The sequence below is a fragment of the Dermacentor variabilis genome, chromosome 1 (assembly GCF_050947875.1).
Source record: "Dermacentor variabilis isolate Ectoservices chromosome 1, ASM5094787v1, whole genome shotgun sequence".
In the NCBI taxonomy this organism is placed as follows: Eukaryota; Metazoa; Arthropoda; class Arachnida; order Ixodida; family Ixodidae; genus Dermacentor; species Dermacentor variabilis.
In genome coordinates this window covers 116,844,959-116,866,385 of record NC_134568.1, presented here as the reverse complement: position 1 = coordinate 116,866,385, position 21,427 = coordinate 116,844,959, and the positions used below count along the sequence as shown (strand labels likewise).

Genomic DNA, 21,427 nt, shown 5'->3' with positions numbered 1-21,427 from the left:
GAAGGGAGGCACTAGTTGCTGTGCACATGTGGAAGGGCAGCCGCCTGCCAGAGGACCGCAAAGACGTGCATGTTCAGCTGAGGAAAGGCAGCAATGCTCTAGCTCGTTGGCTGACACCGGGTTCCAGAAAGAAAACACCCTACTAAATAACAGCACGTATACCAAAGGTGCCCCTGACAGTGCCATTTTAACGTTTCAAACAAAATTCTTTTTTAAGGCACGGTGCATGGTTTTTATGTGTATATTTATGCAATTGAAACGATAGTAAACGATGGAGATTAAGTCGCCTCACAATGGTGACCATGCTCCTGTTGCTCTGCAGTATACACTGCATCACGAGAGCGTATACAAGTTCTGGTAGTCTGCACAAAAGGGAATGTGTTGCAAGAAAAAGGCAAAGTATTGCTTTAGTGCAAAAAAAAAGTATGCAAAAAGAAATGGGTGCGGTAAAACATTCACGCACTTATAGAACGACTAGATGCATTCTCTATATGCTCGGCAACGTCACATTTTCAGTGTCAACTGAACCTTTTTGCAACCCTCTCGTGCTTTGCAATATAAAAGAGGAAGGTGGATGCGACTTAAGGTCATTGCGCAATAAGACCAACACCTGCTCCCTATTTATGTAAACAAAAAAAAAAAAATCTAGCACATGCAGGTGATCCAGAGCTCTTGGCATTCCGCAGTTCAGATGCAACAATAAGAACAACCAAGCGAGTGTTGGGCTAGTTGACATAGTTATTATAGAACAGAAACAGGGGTACGCGACAGGAAAAAGAAAGAGAGAGGACAACAGTGCTGCCGGACTTCCTTGCCCCATTCATTCGCACTTTTTTTGTTCTTTGGAACAAATACGAATTGCTCTTCATTATAGAGATATGGTACCGGCTGACCGCCAAGATACCGAGAAAAGGCAAAGAGCGCAATAGGGGTGCACTCCGTTCTCCGGGCGCAACAGGCAAAGCATCAAGCACAGTTAAGCGACAATACCGTCGCTTAGGGCAAACCACGCTATATTTAGTATTTCGCCTAATTACATTATTATTTAGTATTCATCAATCAACTCGATCATTATATCGAAAAAATGCCGCGCGACAATTTTAGCGGCAGTTTTTCGCGTTTCGCAGGCTTGGAAAACCTTCTATATATCATTTTTCGAGCAACCGAAAGCTGGATCGGGAATTTTCCAGAACGGCTTACAATTTTCTCACTCACACTTTTGCTCTGAATATAATATTTGAGAAGATCATTAAACAGTAATAATTAAATACTAAGCAACAGCAAGCGATTAATAAGCAATACAAGCAATAGTCTCACATGCTCGAAGCGACGGCAAACAACATTGTCCTGATTCTGTCCGGCTATGTGGCAGTTGCATTTTTCTTTTTTACATTTTGGCACAAGTTACGTGGGACACGTGGTATAAATCGTACAGGTGAAGCTACCGCCTGCAGATAGCTATGACAACCACAAAGAAAAAAAGAAGACGAGAAGCTTAATGAAACTTTGCTGAAGGAATCAAAATTTCATGCTTTACAAGAACAGAAAATGTTCATAGACGCGAAAAAAAAAAAAAGAAACGATGTCGGAAGATGTGCTCGACGGCTTCGACATCTTCCGTGTCATGTGACTTCTTATTTACACCGCCGCTCTGAAGCCCTGTAGCACAATCCGTGAGCCTAAATAGAAATCCAATTCGTCGCACACACAAAAGAAGCTTGGTTTTCATCCGGCACGCGTTCCCGGCATTATTTCGAGAAACTGGTTCAACGTAAAAAAGTTCGACTATTTGACACTCGGAAAAGGAGTCGAGAAAACTAAGAGGGAAAATAATGATTTGATTCGCGGAAAGAACGTCGGAGGGCCGCATTCACGGAATGCTTAATTAAATGTCTGGCCTCACTTAAGCGGTATACCCCAGGAAGCGAGCTCGGCAATCGAGAACAGACGCGCTGGGCTCTCGAATAACTGTCGCGAGTCTAAATGGCCGGCGTACGAGGCGGGGGACAGCCCCGCAAAAGCAAGAAGGAATTTCTTTGTAAGCCGCTTGGCACGTTCGCCTGAGCCACGCAGCGCGGCTCGTGCGATGGTGCGGTGCGAGCGCGCCGCTGCGCAGAGGCCGCGTGTCGCAGCCGCCGGTTACTCACCGGGCCTTGAAGACGCGACCAGTATCTTGAGCAGCCTGGACGGTGGCTCGGGCACGCTGGTGAGGTTGCCCTGCAGCACGGCCTGCAGGATGTGGTCCTGGTAGAGGCTGGCGCCACCGCTGCACGCCATCGGGCCGCTCGCACGGGAAGCTCGCTGGCTCCGCTCACAGGCGAGCGCCCATCACACGCCCCCTGCGAAAGAAGGCGACGGGCGCATGTCCTCGCTTCATTCTTACTTCCTTGAGCACCCTTTATGTGTATGTGGGAGTTTGACATATGAGGTGGGATTTTTCTACGTAGAAGGGAAATATGAAACACGAGACGGGAAAACGTGTCACCGTCATTGTCACTGTTTGCCCTCAATGACTATGGGGGGCATTTCCAAGTGGACATACGCTCCAGAGCGTGGGTATGCGTAGAGAGACTGCCTGTCAATGACAGTTTCATAACATTGTACGTACTGTCGTCTCGAAGCTTGAAGGCTTGAAATGAGCTGATGTTGGCAGGTCGTGTCTTGGATGGATGTTGCCTAAGGTTATTCAAATCCGCGGTTCAGCAGAGGTTTTCGTTAAAAGCGCAACGTCTCTTTTGACCTGAGGTTAAACAGGGTCGTTGCGATGATTGTTAGGTGCTTGAAATAACAGCAACGTGTTCAAAAAGAAAACGACTCTTCGAGAACTTTCAACAAATGCAGGAGATTAGGCACAAAGCCGCGAGTGTGGAAAAAGGCAGCCACATGGGAAAGAAATGAATTTCAGCACAGATAACTGGGCTAGTCCGTGGTTCACTACTTGCCATACAATAGAGCGTTATAACGAGGAAATACTGAGGAAAATGGGCCGCGTCTGCCTTCTTTTTCCCCCGTAGGGAAATTACCCTGCCAGCTCCGATGTATATGGTATTTTACGGTTTGTAATAAACGTTTACACGGCACCACGAAGACGAGCTGAAGGCGAGCTTAGGTTAGCTGATGTGGGAAAAGCCGTGGTTAAAAACTGTGTAGTGATTCTGACCACCTACCGAAACATCTGACACAAGAGCTTCTCAGCAATAGCTATTAATGTATGTTTCATGCAGCTTTCCTGTCATCTGTAGTACCCATCGTCATGTTTACTTGCCACAGAAAGGTCACCAAAAAAAATTACCGACGATTACGTTACTTCCTAATGCGAAATTTGAGCGCAGCAAATAAGCTGTTTCACCTTTTGGATAGATTGGGGCAAAGAAATCGAGCAACACATGTATGCGCTATCACATAATTTTTTTTTTATTTTTCACACGTATTCCTTTAACAAAGACTCCACTAACAGTTCTTGACAGTCATGAAGGAAGCTTTGTGGTCGGAGAAATAGACTGATATATGTTCGACTTGGTACACCAATGCTTGATTCTCAAAGACGAGATCTATACAAGTGCCTCGCGAGGTTGTCACAGCCGTGGGGGAAGCAGAGGCTAAGCGCCGCCGCCGAGAAGACCCTGCCGTTCGCGCCGCCGAAGCGGAGGCTCATCGCCGCCGTCGAGAGCAACCAGCAGTAAGCGAGGCTGAAGCAGAAGCTCATCGCCGCCGCCGAGAAGACCCTGCAGTTCGCGCCGCCGAAGCGGAGGCTCATCGCCGCCGTCGAGAGCAACCAGCAGTAAGCGGAAGCGGAGGGGGGCGGCGTGTACACCCAGCGGCAAACGATGGGGGCAGAAGCGCGCGCAGCAAGCGGACAACACGATAAAGGGAGGAGGGAAGAGATAGCAGCGACTGACTGATGCCGCTGACGGCGATAGTGAGTCAACCCCAGCTATCCGCCACACAAGAACAGGGGGGGGGGACCCTTTCCTCCTCTTTCTGCATGGCGGCGACGGTGTTCTATGCAGTCACGTTATCTTGACTCTCTAGCGGCGTCAGCGGCATCCAGCGGTATCAGTCGGTCGCTGCTAGCGCTGGGGGGATGAAAGGGGGGCGGAGCTGGTTACGAGGCCGACGACGACGCCGACGACGACGCCGACGACGACGACGACGCGAAACCCAGGAACGGACGCCAAAGAGCTGCGCTCTAAAAGAAAACTTAATTTGTCGCCATCAATGATTTGATCCGACCCCTTAAGGGTGAAGGTAGCCACGGGCCAAACCAGGCAACCTTTAGACACTAATAAGGGATTGAAATGCTTAGTGTGCATAGGAATCAATAGAGGAAAGTGAAAAAAAGTCGCAGTTTCGCCCGAAAGCCGAAGCATCGATTGCGATAGCAAATTAGTGGACATCTATACAAAGTAAGAATAATAGTTCTATCGGCCTTATAAACTTCTAAACAAAGGCATACTAATTAAATTAACAAGCATGGTGTCATGCGCGCACAAGCAAACATGAACACTTTTCACTCGATGACCGTGGAAACTCGCGGTCAAACGCTGGAGTAAGGAAGCGCGGCAGCAGCAGCGAGCGAATCGACCTTCGTGCTGTGTCTAGCATCAACGCGAACTAAGCCACGGAAACGCAGCACACGGGAGGATTCTGTCCACATCACAAATGGCTTTCAAGACCCAGGGACCGCGGGCGGGCGGGCGCGGCCGCCCTGGCCATCCGGAGTTGAACTCCCCCCCCCCTGCCTACCTTCCCCCTGGAGCCTTGCGCGCGACGGAAGACGGCGCGCTTCCTCCACGCTTTCCTCGCTTGCGTGTGCGTGATTGAGCCGCGATCATCGGCTCACCCTCGCACACTTTCACTCGCACATACATCATACGGTGCGCGGCGACGATTTTATCGTTCTTAGACTTTATACGGAACCTCACGGTAACGCCGACGGTAGAAATGTGCCTGGAGCGTTCATATAATTGCCACTGCAATAAAATAAATTGTTGTAACACCGGTACACGTGTGAGGAGACGGATAGTACAGTCATATCCCGTCGGTCTACACTGTAAGAAACGCGCGTGGCGTTTTTTGACAGCTTAAATGTGAATGTGAGTTGGCCCCGAGAGAACCTACAATATACTCCGCTTCAATGGAGCTCGAAGGGGCAGAAAAAAAATATTGGAGTTTCGCCTGAAAGGCGAATTATCGATTGCGATAACAAATTAGCAGACAGCCATACGAAGTAAGGATAGTGCTTTTATCAGTCCCATCAACTTGTGAACCTTCGCGTGCTAACTAAATTAACATAGTGTCAGCGCGCACACCACACATGAACACGCCACACTCGATGACCGCGGACACTCGCTGTGAAAACGCTGGCGTTAGGAAGCGCGGCAGCAATAGCGAGCGAAGTGACGTTGGAGATTGCTTCAATGCAAACTGACCGCCAAGAACATACAGCACGCACAAGGCTACGAGGCATCGACGAACCTAGATTCTACCCCCAACGCAGATCGCTCTCAAGACACGGCCCACATTACAATGTGCTAGCCACATTAGCAGTTGCAGCCAGAGTAAAACCACCACACCCCCTACCTCCCCTCCCCCCGGTGCCTCGCAAAGTTGGGTGCCTCGCGCGCGACGTAAGACAGCGCGCTTCCTCCCCGCATTTCTTCCCTTTCGCGCGGGCGAGATTGAGCCGCGATCCTCGGCTCCCCTTCAGCCGCTTTCACTCAAACATACAGCGTAGGGCGCGGGGTGACGGTGCTATCACCCTTGAACTTTATACGGATCATCACGGCGACGCCGACGCCGACGGCAGAAATGCATCTGGAGTATCCATATAATTGCTATCGCAATAAAAAATTCAGTGAATTTCAATTCGGAAAATCAGACAAGCATCACCAACAATCGCTTTATTCGGAAGGCACCTGAGCGTTTTAATATTACTTTGGGGGCCTCTTTGTATTGCAGCTTCTTTTGCGTAACGTTGCTGTTCGTACGCGAAACGATTGCCAATAATTCTTTCGAAACAGCGCTGCAGACTGTCAGCTGCATCTCCTGTAACGTGCACTGGGAATTACGCCGCTAGAATTACGGTATTTGCCACGAACTTGGCGGATAATATTTTCACCTGTCTCCTCACCGCAGGTAACAAGGGAATCATCTGCGGTCTCTTATTATTGGCGATGTGAACGAAGCAGCTATATTTGCAATTTGACTGCAACACTCTACTGACTGCGTGGAGCTCTCTTCCTCCTTAGAAATTATTACTAGCCTAGAGGAGCCCTCAGGGTGGAAACAACGCTAAAGCTTCGACATTACACGCGGCGGCGGCTTAGCGGCTGTGGTGCTGTGCTTCTAAGCACGAGGTCGCAGGAACGAATCTCGGCCGCGGCGTACGCGTTTTGATGGGGGCGAAATGCAGAAACGCCCGTGTCCCGTGCTTTGGGGGGGCACGTTAAAGATCCCCTGGTGATAAAAATTAATCCAGAGAACCCACCACGGCGTGCCTGTTAATAAAATCGTGCTTTTGGCACGTAAAACCACAGAGTTCAATTCAATGCAGCTTCGACATCCATAATTTGCATTAACTTTGCCGCAACTGTCTGACAGACCTGATTTTTTTCGCCATTTATAGCGTCACAGTTTGACATGATAGGCGAACTTTTTCCGCACGCCGATGTGGTGGGTGGTACTTATGTTTAAAATCCCGTTAACTGGAGTGAACAAAAATATGCCTTCCGTTTAACTCGAAGTTTGTTAGCATTGTGCCAATGGGCGGCCAACCAGATGTGGCCATCGTTCCGTTTATCTGGCATTTCCGTTTCAGTGATGGCTTCGGTTATACGGAGTCCACTGTATGTCTTACAGATACATGAGCATGTACACGTCACTAACAGCCTTTGCACGTCCGGCGACACATATTAATGAAAATGCACGCCAAACCTTTTGAACGAGTCGAGTATTTTTGTGAAATACCCCGAGACCAAATGTGCTAGTGAATGCAAGAACGCAAGAAGAACTATTGTTTGATTACAACTAACCTCTATTACACCTATTTTTCTTTCAATGTAAAGTTGAAGTTAGCATAATAATGTTCGATTGCTCTGATTTAAATTATGACTATGCCGATTCGTACACCCTAAAAAGTTCTCTCTCTCTCTCTCTCTTTCTCTTTTTATTTATTGTGCCGAGCTCGATGGGACACCTTTGCTTGTCTTGTTTTATAGTATGCCTGCGCCTCGGTCTTCAGGTTAAAACTATCGCTGTTATTAAAGCTACAGCTCGCTGCAGCGAAACCGCAAGGAGGTTACATCGAGAAGCACGTACAGTCTAAAAACGGCTGCACTCTTTGGGGTTATATTTGCCACACAACAGTAATCGTCATCTACCTTGCCCGCATTTCCTTTCTTTAACGCTGCGAGCCCGGTACTTCCAAGTCACGAACGGCATGAGCGTTATCAGCGTGACATAGCATTCCCGACAGAAAAGTAGCGCCTGCCGAGTTTTCAAGAAAGGAAACGCAAGCAAGGCAGATGACGATTATCGTTGTGTGGCAAATATACCCCCCAAAGGGTGCAACTGTTTTAAAAGTGTATGCGCGTCCTTGAATGCATAAAAAAAAAGAAAGGAAAAGGAAAAGGAAGCCGCCAAAGATCATTTCCAGTGCTCGATTCGGAGTGATTTGTTTTGTCCCCGGAGGCGGAAAGGTTGTTTCCGCTGGTCGGATTTACGTTATTTCGCTGGTCGTGACGGACGAACTCGCCCGTGGCAGATTGCGCTCTCGCTTGCTCCACCAGCGAGGCAACGATTCAACCGGAAGTTCTATATAGTGCGTCGCGTCACGTAGTCGGCCCCTTCAGTGGGCTGCGCATGACAACGTCCGCTGTGATCTGGCGTGCAGCCATTAGTTTTTCCTCTGAGATATTTGGACTTGCGAAATCCTAGCTTGATCCTGTCACTCGCTTGAAGATTCACGTATACGTCCTCTAAACGACTAGTGGAGAGAGAGGCGTAATTAATACGAAGGAAAAAGGCTGACAGAATGACCGAAAACGACGAGGGGAATTCGCCACATAGCACTAGGAGCAGGAAATTTTGTGTCCTTACTGGGGTTTGGTGTTACATAGAGAGCTCTGGAGGATAAAGGAGAAAGCTGACCTCGTTTTTCTGGAGCTTTTGAGCAATGCTTACGCAACGGGGAAGGCTGACTAGAATTCCCGACGTCTGCTACCGCCACGCGCGTGATATCATTCCACCATCATCATTACCACCACCATCATCATCATCATCATCATCATCATCATCATCATCATCATCATCATCATCATCACAGAGGTTGCACATATCCGTGACCCTATATGTAGGCAAGCGCCACAAAAGCTCAGATTGCTAGGAATTTACTAGGAAGTTTCTCACAAACCTTCGAGGACTTGAAATTGAAAGTGAAATTTATTCCGCAAGAAAGAAATGTTGCGAGGAGAACAGGTAAAAAGCCGTAAAAACAGTTCTCATGAACTAAAATGTATGGAGCACATTAATGACTGATTATAGACAATCTATAGGCCAGCAAAAACGAAATAGGCTCCTTAACAGGCTTTATCGGTGGGCAATGTTAGGCAAGGAGACGCGACCCCCGATGCAACATGCGGATACAGCATTGGAAACGTCAATATTGTGTGGCTTCCGTAAACAACTTGGCGTTGCGGGCGGAACGCTGTGTAATTCATACCTACAAACCTGTAAACACAAATATTCGTAAAATATCCGCAGCCGCGGGGTAGGGGATTGGGGTTGGCGGCGGAGAGGTTATGGGATACATGCGCAATTAAGTAACGACGATTTATCTTTACACTGAAAGCGACGCATAATTTTTTAGATCATGGTGACTTTTTCGGCGACAATTCTGTGAGCGATTTCTCCTGCTTCAAGTAATTCTCTGAATAAGCTTTCTCGAATCAATTACCCCTCTAGTTTATGGCAGCTAGTGCTGCCTCAATAGGACGACACAGATACTATCACATTTTTTACTTCTTCCATGCATCTTTCTGTGATCTTGCGCCCCCCCCCCCCCCCCCCGCTACCTTTATTTCGGTATCTTTAAAAAGATTTTGCGAACTGCGAATATTTTTCGTAAAACTTGAGAAAACGTTCCTAAAATCGTCAAACAAGCTTAAAGTCGTAAGCTTTACGATAAATTCGGGAGACTTGGCAAGTATGTATATTTGACAGGCGTCAAAGCGTGCATCGGCGGCGTGTCCCCGTACGAGTGCGCCTTCGTGGGACAGTGTTAGCCGGAATAAAATGCCTCCGCCAACGCCTTGCATTCACGGGTCCGCGCGCGGCAGGCGCGAATCCGTGCGGGGGACACGGTCACCGGCGACAGTGCCTGTTTACACCATCAGCGGCGGGGGCCACCGGTTTACGACTTAGAGTGCACACCACGCGCTACGACTCTACCGCGCCCTTAATGCATTATAATAAACAAGTTCCTTGCCAAATTTTCGATAATTAGTTTTCTGAAGCTCACGTTAATAGCGGCAAAGTGTGTCCGCGTCGCTAGGAACTTGTCAGCAAAAACGCCACGATCACTGCGCTCATTACCTTTTTAATAAAAAAATCTGTATGGTCTAAAAAAAAAACGCCGTTTATTTTGTTGTTGTTGACGAGGGATTAAATCGGCAGAAAGGCAAATAGGTTTCTAGGAAGGATGAGGAGACAAAGGGGAGGAAAGACAGGGAGGTTAGCCAGTGTAACTACCGGCTGGCTACCCTGTGCTGGGGAAAGGGGTAAAGGGAACAAAAGGAGAAAGAACAAGAAGAGAAAAAAAGTGGAAACCAGAAAAATCACACAGTGACGCGATACTACGCGCTACAACATTCAAAGGCGGTTGCACAATTCGCATGTCCTTAAAAACTTCAGCAAAGCCCTCAAGGGCCTTGAGTGCTGAAGCCCGTCTGGACCAGTGTCCTAGAGCTTTTTCCTCTGTAAAGGGGCGATTTTCCAGTTTTTCAAGCGCGGTCACGAGAACTTTTCTTGGCACTTTGTAACGGGGACAGTCACAAAGGAGGTGCTGAATCGTCTCCTCGCAGCCGCAGGTGTCACAAGTAGGGGTGTCGGGCATTCCAATGCGGAATGAGTAGGAGTTCGTGAATGTAACGCCGAGCCACAGGCGGCACAGAAGTGTTGCTTCCCTGGTGGTAGGCGGAGTTGCAGACGTGGATCCAATCTGTGGAGACGTACGTTCGTGCATTCACTGGCGTTCCACAGATTCTGCGTAAGCTCGCGGGCGAGGGAGCGAAGACTTGTGGCTGCATCTGTTCTTGACAGCGGTATGGGTATAATCTGGACACCTCATGGGCCGACCGGGCAGCGTCATCCGCACTGTCATTTCCCGAATTTCCGCAGTGACCCGGTATCCACTGGTAGATGATGTGTCCCTTGTTGATTGCGTGATGGTGGAGTAGTCGGATGTCTGCGACTAGTTGCACATTTGGTCCGTGGTTGAAAGGGGACATCGGACACTGGAGAGCTGCCGTTGAGTCACATAAGATGGACCACGAATCTGGTGATTTGTCAACAATAAACTCCAGAGCAGCACGGATAGCTGCGAGTTCTGCAGCCGCCGATGATGTAATGTGGGATATCTTGAACTTAAGGGTGACGGACTTTGCGGGAATCACCACTGCTCGAGCTGAACATTTAGAGGAGACACAACCGTCCGTGTAAACGTGGATGCGTCCTCTGTGCTTGTCATGTAGCACTGAAAGCACGGTTTGTTTGAGGGCGAAAGTTGACATCTCCGTTTTCTTTTTGATACCGGGAATAACAAGAAGAGCCTGGAGTGGATGGAGGCACCAATGCGGTAGAGATGGTCGTGCTGCAGACATGAAGTTTGACGGTAAAGTTCCATGGTTGGCGGCAATAATCTTGCTAAACGCTGAACGAGGTCGAGCGGCAGGAAGGGAGGCGAGATGATGCGATGGAAGTCGGGCGAAGTGCCTGATGTGCATCCTTAAATTGTCGACTTGAAGATACGTATTGATGGGGTGGTCATGCGCGATGGCTATGGTTGCTGCCGTAGATGCACATCTGGGAAGACCAAGGCAAATTCGCAGCGCTTGAGCTTGTACAGACTCGAGGGCACGGAGGTTGGTCTTACCGGTCCCACTCAGTACAGGTAAGCTATAGCGCAGGAGACCGTGGAACAGTGCGTTATAGAGCTGGAGCATCGTACTCACAGACGCACCCCATGACTTTCCCGCAAGAAATCTGAGCACGTGGGTTATCATGACTAATTTTATTTTTAGGTAGGAGATATGAGGGCTCCAGGAAAGGTCTAGATCTATTATCACTCCTAGAAAACTGTGCGTCTTCTCGTAGGCAATTGGCTGTCCATTAATTCTGATAACGTACGGTTTCATTGCTTTGCGCGTGAAAGCGACTATAGAGCACTTCTCGGAGGACACCTCCAGGCCTCGCGCTCGAAGATAACCTGATGTTAGTGTGGCCGCTTTTTGAAATCTGGCGCGCACCTGGGGACGCTTCGCTCCTGATGACCAAATGCATATACCGGCTGCATAGATCGATACATGGACGGATTGCGGAAGGGTATGAACCAGGTCAATGAGCACGAGGTTAAATAGAGTAGGGCTCAAGACTCCACCTTGTGGTATGCCACGGTAGGTGTTGTGTTGTGATGACGCACCATCCTCTGTTTGCACCAAGAATGACCTGTCTATCAAGAAGCTGGATATCCACAGAAAAACAAGGCCGCTTAGGCCGACATCGCCCAAGGCGTCCAGGATGGCTTGATGGGTTACGTCGTCATAAGCGCCTTTAACATCCAGGAACATCGCCGCTGACAGCCTCCTGAGGCTTTTTTCGTGCTGAACAGACGAGACAAGATCTATGACGTTGTCTACAGAAGAGCGTCCGCGTCGAAAGCCTGCCATAGCGTCACGGTATAACTTGTAGTGTTCTAGATACCACTCTAGACGCGTCAGCACCTTCCTCTCCATCACCTTTCCTAGACAACTGGCGAGAGCAATGGGATGATAAGACGCCACGTCTAAGGGTGATTTACCTGGTTTGAGCAGAGGCACAAGGCGGCTGGACTTTCATGCAGCAGGAACTACTCCTTCACGCCATGAATTATTGTACACGTATAGAAGTGCATGCCGGGCTGTCTGACCGAGATTTCCAAGAGCTGCGTATGTCACCCCGTCAGGCCCAGGCGATGAGGAACGTCTGCACGCTGCCAACGCCGCCTGCGACTCCTCGATGGAAAACAGATTGGCCATACGAGAATCCCGCGAGGTTGGAACATCACGGGGATCATGTGTAGCGAACGATGGGGGTAGACCAGCAACCTTGGAACAGAAGTCCTCCGCTACGTCGATCTCTCTGCGACCTTGGTATAGAGAGCCAGGCATCTGAAGGGGTGGCGTTGTTGCGGTGATGTTCGAAGACCACGCCCTGTTCTCCATATATGTGACAGGGGTTTATGTGGATCAAGGGAAGCACAGAAGGTTTTCCATCTTAGACACTGCAGGGAGTTGATCCGACGCTGGATCTTTTTCTGTATGCGTCTCGCCTCCCTTAGGTTGTAGATGGACTTGGTGCGCCTGTACCTTCGTTCCGCCCGACGGCGGATTGCTCGAAGCCACTCCAATTCTGCTTCGAATTCAGAAAATTTAGTAATAGGCCTAAAAGATCTTGTGGCTTCTTGAGCAGCGGCGTTAATTAGCTTCTCGATGTTTCCAGGTAGACAGTCCTGGACATCTTGGCAATTCTTCTCCATGAGCAACGTGCATTTATGCCAGTCGATGTGATGAAGAACTGTAGTAGAGTGTGACTTGCGTATGCCGTCGATTTTAACATATGTTGGAACGTGGTCACTACCGTGCGTTTCGTTGTCCGTGAACCATTTCACACTGGCACTGAGGCATCTTGAAACAAAAGTTAAGTCCAGGCAGCTGCTGTATGTCAAACCCCGCAGAAAAGTAGGACTGCCATCATTTAGGCAGCAGAGCTCATGGTCCGACGCGAAGGATAGTACACGTCTTTCTCGACAGTCCATCTTTAAGCTTTCCCATAGCGGATGATGCGCATTGAAGTCGCCGGTAATAACAAATGGTCCAGGTGTCGCTGTTAAAATTGCACCTAGTCTTGCGTTGTCAAATCGACTCGAAGGTGAAATGTAGGTACCTACGAGCGTGAATGCGACGTTCTTTCATTTTATAGTCAAACATACGTACTGATTGTCGTCATCAGGTGCAACTCGGTGTAAAACATACGTGAAATCGCACCTGATATAAACGATGACGTTGCTGCGGTCGCTGCAGGTGGCAGACATGAAAGCTTCATATCCTGATAGGCAAGGGGCGCTCTCAACGTTTGGCTCACAAATGACGATTATTGGAAATTTGTTCTTAAAAACAAACGGACGAAAGTTCGAAATGCGGGACTTAATGCCTCTGACATTCAATTGGAAGATAGATGCTTCCTTGACCTCTTTAAGAACGAATGTAGAGGAGCAGCCATGGCGCTTCTCAAGCCCGGACAGTACGGGATTCAGGGCATCCAGTATTTGAAGTGCGCCTCGAGCCGCCGGAGTGTGTATGGCGGTCAGTAGTACTCGTAGCATGTTCATAAGGGCCCTTATCATGGTGACAACCTGTTTGTCGTCGTCTTGGTTGCTGCCAGAAGGTGAAGCATGATTCGCCGAGCGTGCTACATCTCGTCGCTCCGCTGGTGGATCTAGCCGTGGCAATGGCGGCCACTCCTCGCATGGGGCAATGCTATTGGAGACTTTCTGCTGAGGAACCTCATTGCTACTATTGCTAGTTGTATGAGGAAGTGTGTGGACTGTCAGTGGACGCGGTGCATCCTTAGCAGTAGCAGTGGGTTTCCGAGATCTCCGGCGACGTGAACGTCGACGTCGCCCCTTAGCGGCAGCCTCCTAGTGCGAGGAACCATCCCTGACCGTTTGCCTCAAGACTTTCGCCTCATTTTTCACATGTGGGCAATTCTTTGAAGCTGCATCGTGAGAGCCCTGACAATTGTCGCACTTTTGGTTTTCTGCACGACAGGCGTCGGAGCTGTGTGACCTAGAGCACCGTGAGCACGCGGCAGCATTTTTGCAAACCGCACTAACGTGCGCTATCCTTTGACACTTCCTGCACTGAAGCGGCTTTGGCACAAAAGGCCGAACAATGTGTCGTAAGTGACCGACCTTGACGTGGGACGGTAGGCTGTCTCCTTTGAAAGTTAACTTGACACACTGCGAGTTTCCCAGGCGACGGGCTTGCAATATGGCAATTCCCTCTGTCGCCGGCTTGATGAGTATATGCAGGTCAGCATCGCTTATGGAATTATCCACGTCATACACAACGCCGGCCGTAGAGTCATGATCGCCTGGTTTATAGCAGCGTACGTTAATGCTATCCAGCACATTAACGTTGCTCAGAATGTCTAGCGCGCTGCGGTTTGTGACATCTATAGCGAGGATGTTCTTACCGGCGTTGATCCTTACATCTTTGATCTGACCTGGAACAAGTGCCTCGAGCGACACAGATGTGGCTTGGCGGTTGATCCGGTTTAGATTGTCGCTAGCAGCCACAGGCGCAAATAAAATTGTGAGGGTTGATGGATTTCGCGTCGGGATCACAGTTGCCTTACTTGTGGAAGGAGATGTCCTGACGAATCTTCTCTTTGCTTTGTGCTTCGCTACGGGCACGAAGTCGCTGTCATCCGAGGTTTCATCACTGGTCCCTGAGTAGATCACAGTGTCCTCGCTGTCGGTGTCACTCGGGCGACTAGACCGCTTTCTCGGTGCGGCCGCTGTTGACGTAGACGGACCAGTAACCCCTCCAGGTGACTCCACGTCCATCGCCGTAGTTAAGGGAGTGGCGTCTCCCACAAAGTAGCTTCAAATTCTTAGAGACAAAACGGCAGCGTTCCACACAGGACACTTCGTCGTCGTTTCTAGGAAGACTACGTAAATAGTCCATATACTGTCTTAATCTATATTTATAAGGGGAACGCAATCAGAGGCACAGCCCGATGACTTTAGCTGATGACTAAAGGTTTCTCATGGCGGCCTTCACAGAAGCTCTTCTTGTTTTACCGATAATCGCTGCTTTCTAACCTCTTGTAGGTTATGGCGCGAAATTACCCGGACTTTCCTTGAAAAACATATAAGAATTAAAAAATTAAATTCGGGGGTATTACGTGCCAAAAACACAATATGATTGCAAGGGGGGCCATAGGGGGTACTCTGACTTAATTTTGATCACCTGGGGATCTCTACCGTGCACCCAATGCACGGCAAAAATCCCCAATTTCTCCCACATCGAAATTCGACCACCGCGGCCGGGATTTCATCCCGCGACCTCATGCCTAGTAGCGCCATACCGTAGCCGCTCTAAGCCTACACGGCGAAAAAAAAATTTCGTAAAAACATATAAACCCCTATGAGGATCCGCCGAATCTCAATCATTGTGACGAGACTCGTTTTCCTGTTGCGAAGGCCAGATGTGCAATGTAATGTGTGCTGTATACTTGTGTTTTATTAAATTTGTTTACTTTTGTTTGCTTTGTTTGAAAGCTGAGAAAGCTTAGAAAGCTATTACACTTTATTCTGTTAACTTTTTTCTTTTTATTGTACCTCGAGCTTTAGCTTTACCATTGTGCTTTAATTATATATCATGGCTGTATATATCCAACTGTCTGTACACTGTAAACGGAAATAACTCCGAGGTGGGAGTATACTGCTTGTCCTATAGCGACCCCCCGGTTAGGAGTTTTTTTTGCTCCGTATGATCGGAGTAGAATTTTTACTCCGCACGAGCGGAATTTTCGCGTGGAATTATGGGAGTTTTTTTCTGTACTTTCTTTATTTTTTGCTTTGCTATTGACGGAGTTTTTTCGAGGTGCAACGGGAGTATAAAAAGAGCCATCGCGTGAGTTTGCGCGAACATGTTTACATGCAGAGGCTGCTGGTCAAATTTCGAAATATGCACACGAGACCGCGTCGAATTCGACGGAACAAGTCAATGAAAGCACATATATCATGACATACACAAACATTTCAGAAACGCCCAATGCAGAAATTTGAAAGACATCACACGTACACGCGATCCTCAAGAAGCAACGGTGCCAGTATATATAGCCACGATATTGTGTGCCTCGAAACCGCCTAGTGTTGCGTTTCGCCTGCGACACGTGGTTTTGCCGGCGCGACGGCGGCGGGGCGGCGGACATTTTGGCCCGATCGTCGTCACCGCAACACTCATCGCCAGGTGTTTCCAGGCGCGTCTGCGGCGATGCGACCGCCTAGGGATTTCGTTCCAGTCATTGTGCCCGAAACAGGCGATGCCAAAGCAGGGATCTCATTCCAGTTATTGGGCCCGAAACAGGCGATGCCAAAGCAGGGATCTCGTTCCAGTCATTGTGCCCGAAACAGGCGATGCCAAAGCAGGGACCATCTTCTCGTTACAGTCATTGTGTCCGACCGGCAGCGCCACGACAGTGTGCTGCGCAGCGCCACGACCAGGTGCTACGAGATCGTGCGCAGCGCCACGACATGGTGCTACGGCATCGCCACGACAGTGTGCGTCACCATTAGCCCATTGTACATTCACGTGCTCGTCTTTTGAGGGGTTCCTTCTTGCCCTCAACTGCGAGAGTATAAAAACAGCTGCCCCCGGACGCCAAGAGGAGGGCTCCGATTTCTTCTGTTGAGTGAAGTGCTCTCCCGTCTCTCTACTTCGGTCAACCTGACCGCCAACTCTTTGCGATGTTAAAATAAACAAGTTGTTTCGTTGTTACCTGTCGACTCATGCTTTGCCGGGACCTTCGGATGCTTGCAGTTGTACCCCAGGCCGCCAGGCCAACGCTACCCTTGGGGCTTGCGACCCAGGTACAACCACGGGCGTCAGCGCCGAGTTCCCAACAGATCGTACCAGCAGTCAGATCCAAACATCTGGTTGCCAGCGGTGAGATCGCCTACGACTTCAAACAACGGTCTGCCAGCGGCGAGATCGCGACAACGGAGGCCAGCAGCAAAGAGATGCAGTTGACTGTATGCTGAGCAGCTCAACGACGATCCGGGAGCAGTGCAACGAGCCCTGTGTGACGACTGGTTGCCTGCAGCGGAACGACTGCGCGGAATTCCTGCCTGCGAGGTTTGGTGAGTGCGGGACTTTCTTCTTCTGAGCTTTGCCAGGCTTTTTGTTAGTGTCAGAAACAGAGCTGGTAATTGTGGTTGTCGTTGCTGCCGGGTTAGTTTGCGGCAAGACAATAGTAAGCAGTAGAGAAAGCAGCATTCAGAGCAGCCATGGATTTGAAGTCGTTGCGCAAACCGAAATTGTTGGAGCTTGCAAGAGAGTTGGGTCTGGATGTCTCAGACAAACTAAGAAAACCTGAACTGCTAAAGGCTATTCTTGAGTTAGAGGCTGAGGATGACGAGCTGTCGGAATGCCTTGAGACTATTGAAGAGAGGGAGACAGAAAAAGAAGAGCGTGAACGTAAAGAACAGAAAAAGCGAGAGCAACAAGAGAAAAAAGAAGAGCGCGAACACGCTTTGGAAATGAAGCGTCTCGAGGTAGAGATGGAACGCGCTCGTAATGGAAGTCAGGCACACGGTGCAGGAGAACGCGTATTGTTCAAAATGACTGACCTGATGCGGCCGTTTAAGCTTGGAGAGGACATTGGTTTGTTCCTGGTTAACTTTGAGCGAACGTGCGAGAAGCAGGGGTTCTCTCGGGAAACGTGGCCACAGCGCTTGCTCACTTTGTTACCCGGCGAGGCGGCCGACGTAGTCGCTCGCTTGGATAGAGAGGAGGCAGAGGATTTCGACACAGTGAAATCGAGTCTTCTAAAAAAGTACCGGCTGTCTGCGGAGGCGTTCCGTCGGAAGTTTCGGGAAAATGAGAAAGGCAAAAGTGAGTCATATACAGAGTTTGCGTATAGGCTTATGTCGAACATGCAGGAGTGGCTCAAAGAAGAGAAAGCGTTTGGTGACCACGATAAAGTTCTGCAGTGTTTCGGGCTAGAACAGTTTTATAGTCGGTTACCGGAGAACGTGCGATACTGGGTCTTGGATAGGCCAGACGTGAGTACGGTGGCTAGAGCCGCTGAGCTAGCCGAGGAGTTTGTGACGCGTCGAGCTCGCGGAGCTAAGGACGGTCAAAAGGGTGAATTTGGCTCGAAGTTTGAGAGGCCGAAGTTCACACCCATAAGAGCAAAGGGGGACACGCGTAGTGCGGATGCGAGCGAAAGCAGTCCGACCAAACGTAAAGAGACGGCGGCAGCCAAACGCAGAAAGCGGTTCGAGATGAGGCGAGCGCGCTTGTGTTATACGTGCCAGAAGCCGGGTCACTTTTCGGCGCAGTGTCCGGAAACAACACCAAAAGTTGTTTTTTTTTCAATAGGCAGCACTGACGAGAACATGAAGCTTCTCGAGCCTTACATGCGAGACCTCCTCGTGAACGGGAAAGAGTGCCGAGTGCTTCGCGATTCCGCAGCAACGATGGATGTAGTTCACCCGTCTTACGTAGAACCCCATATGTTCACGGGCGAGTGCGCATGGATCAAGCAAGCCGTGGAAGCTCATAGCGTGTGTCTGCCGGTAGCAAAAGTGCTTATTGAAGGACCTTTCGGAGCGCTTGAGACAGAGGCGGCAGTGTCATCTATGCTGCCACCCCAGTACCCGTACCTATTTTCAAACAGGTCCGATCACCTCCTGCGCGAGAAGGGGCTTTTGTTTGGTGAAGCTAGTGTTCAGGCCTTAACCAGATCGAAGGTTCGGGAGCTCGCTGCAAAGGCGGTAGTTGCGGGGCCGACGTTATCAAACAACGAAAAAGGGTCAGAGGCGCAGCAAGCTGATATTCAGAGCACGCCCGAACTGAATAAAATTGAGTCTGTAGCGTTGAAGGCGCCAGATACTGGAGAGGTAAATCCCGATTCGGGAAAGTTAGAAGAGCTATCTACTGATTTGCTCATCGCGCCTACGTCAGACGGACTTGATAGGTTGCTAAAAGTCAGCCGGTCGGCTTTGATAGCCGAGCAAAAAAAGGATGGCAGCCTGGAAAACGTGCGCTGCAATGTCAAAGAAGGTATCGCCAGGAAAACTGCGCGTTTTGTGGAAAGAGGTGGAGTCCTGTACCGGAAGTATCTAGACCGCAGAGGAGTGGAGTTCGATCAGCTGGTCGTGCCTCAATGCTATCGTCAGGATCTGTTGCGCTTGTCACATGGGGGTTCGTGGTCCGGACACCTAGGAGTTAAGAAAACTAAGGACCGTCTCTTGCAAGAGTACTATTGGCCAGGGTGTTTTCGGGACGCAGACCATTTCGTGAGGACATGTGACACTTGTCAGCGGGTGGGCAAACCAGGGGACAAATCGAGGGCGCCGTTGAAATTGGTACCTATCATTACGGAGCCTTTTAGACGGCTCGTTATTGATACTGTGGGACCTCTGCCGGTAACAGCCACGGGGTACAGACACATTTTGACTGTGATCTGCCCAGCGACAAAGTTCCCTGAAGCAGTGCCGCTTAAAGAACTCAGCTCAGTTGAGATAGTTAATGCACTACTGTCCATATTTGCGCGAGTTGGTTTTCCTGCAGAAATCCAATCAGATCAGGGCACAGTGTTTACTAGCGCTTTGACGACAACTTTTCTCGAAAGGTGTGGGGTAAAGCTGCTACACAGCTCAGTGTACCACCCACAGTCGAATTCCGTTGAGAAGCTCCACTCCGTCATGAAGCGCGTGTTGAGAGCCTTGTGTTTTGAACATCAAACTGACTGGGAGCTGTGTCTGCCTGGGGTGATGTTTGCTTTAAGGACCGCGCCGCATGCGGCTACGGGGTTTTCGCCAGCTGAACTGGTGTACGGTCGCTCGCTTCGATCTCCGCTTCGCATGCTTCGAGAATCATGGGAAGGTAGGGGCGACGACCCAGTCGTGGTGGAGTACGTGCTTAAGCTCCTCGAACGCTTAAGAAGGGCACAGGAGTTGTCAGGTGAAGCAATGACAAAGGCCCAGCAGAGGGCCAAGGTTTATTATGATCGGACAGCCAGGGCCCGTCGTTTTGAGGTTGGCGATGAGGTCATGATATTGCGCACATCGCTAAACAACAAACTAGACGTGCAGTGGGAGGGCCCAGCGCGAATTGTTCAGAAACTGTCGGACGTTAACTACGTGGTAAGTCTGCCAGGAAAGCGGAAAGCACAGCAAGTTTACCACTGTAATCTGCTCAAACCTTATAGACAAAGGGAAGCAGTGGTGTGCATGATGGTAAACGTTCCTGAAGAGCTTCCGGTCGAGCTTCCGGGACTAGGCTCAGTGACGAACAGGGAAGACACCGGTCAAGTCATTAGTGACCTTATCAGTAAAGCACCGCTGTCGCCTGAGCAGAAAACCGAACTACACCAGCTATTACAAGAGTTTCAAGGTCTGTTCTCTGAGAGGCCTGGTAGGACTTCTGTACTTACTCATGATATAGAACTTACCTCCACAGAGCCAGTACGATCCAAGGCGTATCGGGTGTCACCCCGCCAGAGCGATATTATGGAGGCTGAGGTAAAGAAAATGCTACAGCTCGGTGTTATTGAGGCAGGTGAGAGTGATTATACCTCCCCTTTGATTTTAGTTGAGGTACCGGGCAAGGAACCTCGTCCTTGCGTCGACTACCGCAGGCTTAATTCCATCACTAAGGATCAAATTTATCCGATCCCTAACATCGAGGAGCGCCTTGAGAAAGTTAGTAGCGCTCAGTTTATTTCCACCCTAGATCTTGTCAGGGGTTATTGGCAGGTTCCACTTACAGAAGAGGCTAGTAGGTATGCGGCGTTCATTTCACCAATGGGAACATTCCGTCCTAAAGTGTTGAGTTTTGGTTTGAAGAACGCGCCATACTGTTTTTCAAGTCTCATGGATAAAGTGTTGCGGGGACAGCAAGAATTCGCTTTACCGTATCTAGACGACGTAGCGATATTCTCCGCATCCTGGTCTGAGCATATGACACACTTGCGGGCAGTGCTAACCCGCCTGCGCGAAGCAGGCTTGACAGTAAAGGCTCCTAAGTGCCAGTTAGCACAGGCCGAGGTTGTCTACCTCGGTCACGTGATTGGTCAGGGTCGTCGCCGCCCCTCTGAAATAAAAGTGGCCGCTGTGCGAGACTTTCCGCAACCGCGCACCAAGACCGATATTCGGTCGTTCTTAGGTGTCGCCGGCTACTATCAGAGGTACATCCCTAGGTACTCTGATATCGCGGCTCCCCTGACGGATGCTCTAAGAAAGACAGAGCCTCAAACAGTCGTCTGGGACGAGACAAAGGAAAGAGCTTTTAGCGCCCTAAAGAGTGCCCTAACAAGCCAGCCTGTGCTACGATCGCCAGACTATACAAAAGGGTTCATTGTTCAGTGCGATGCT

General features: G+C 49.7%; 1 protein-coding gene across 1 annotated transcript in view; it reads right to left on the bottom strand.

Moving 5' to 3' along the window:
- LOC142583352 (protein qui-1-like) overlaps positions 1–21,427 on the bottom strand; it is a 523,212-nt gene that overhangs the window by 363,472 nt on the left and 138,313 nt on the right. Inside the window, exon 3 of the mRNA XM_075693781.1 lies at positions 2,148–2,339. Coding sequence (XP_075549896.1) covers positions 2,148–2,277 — 130 coding nt within the window. The 5' untranslated portion in view covers positions 2,278–2,339. The remainder of the gene's footprint in view (positions 1–2,147; positions 2,340–21,427) is intronic.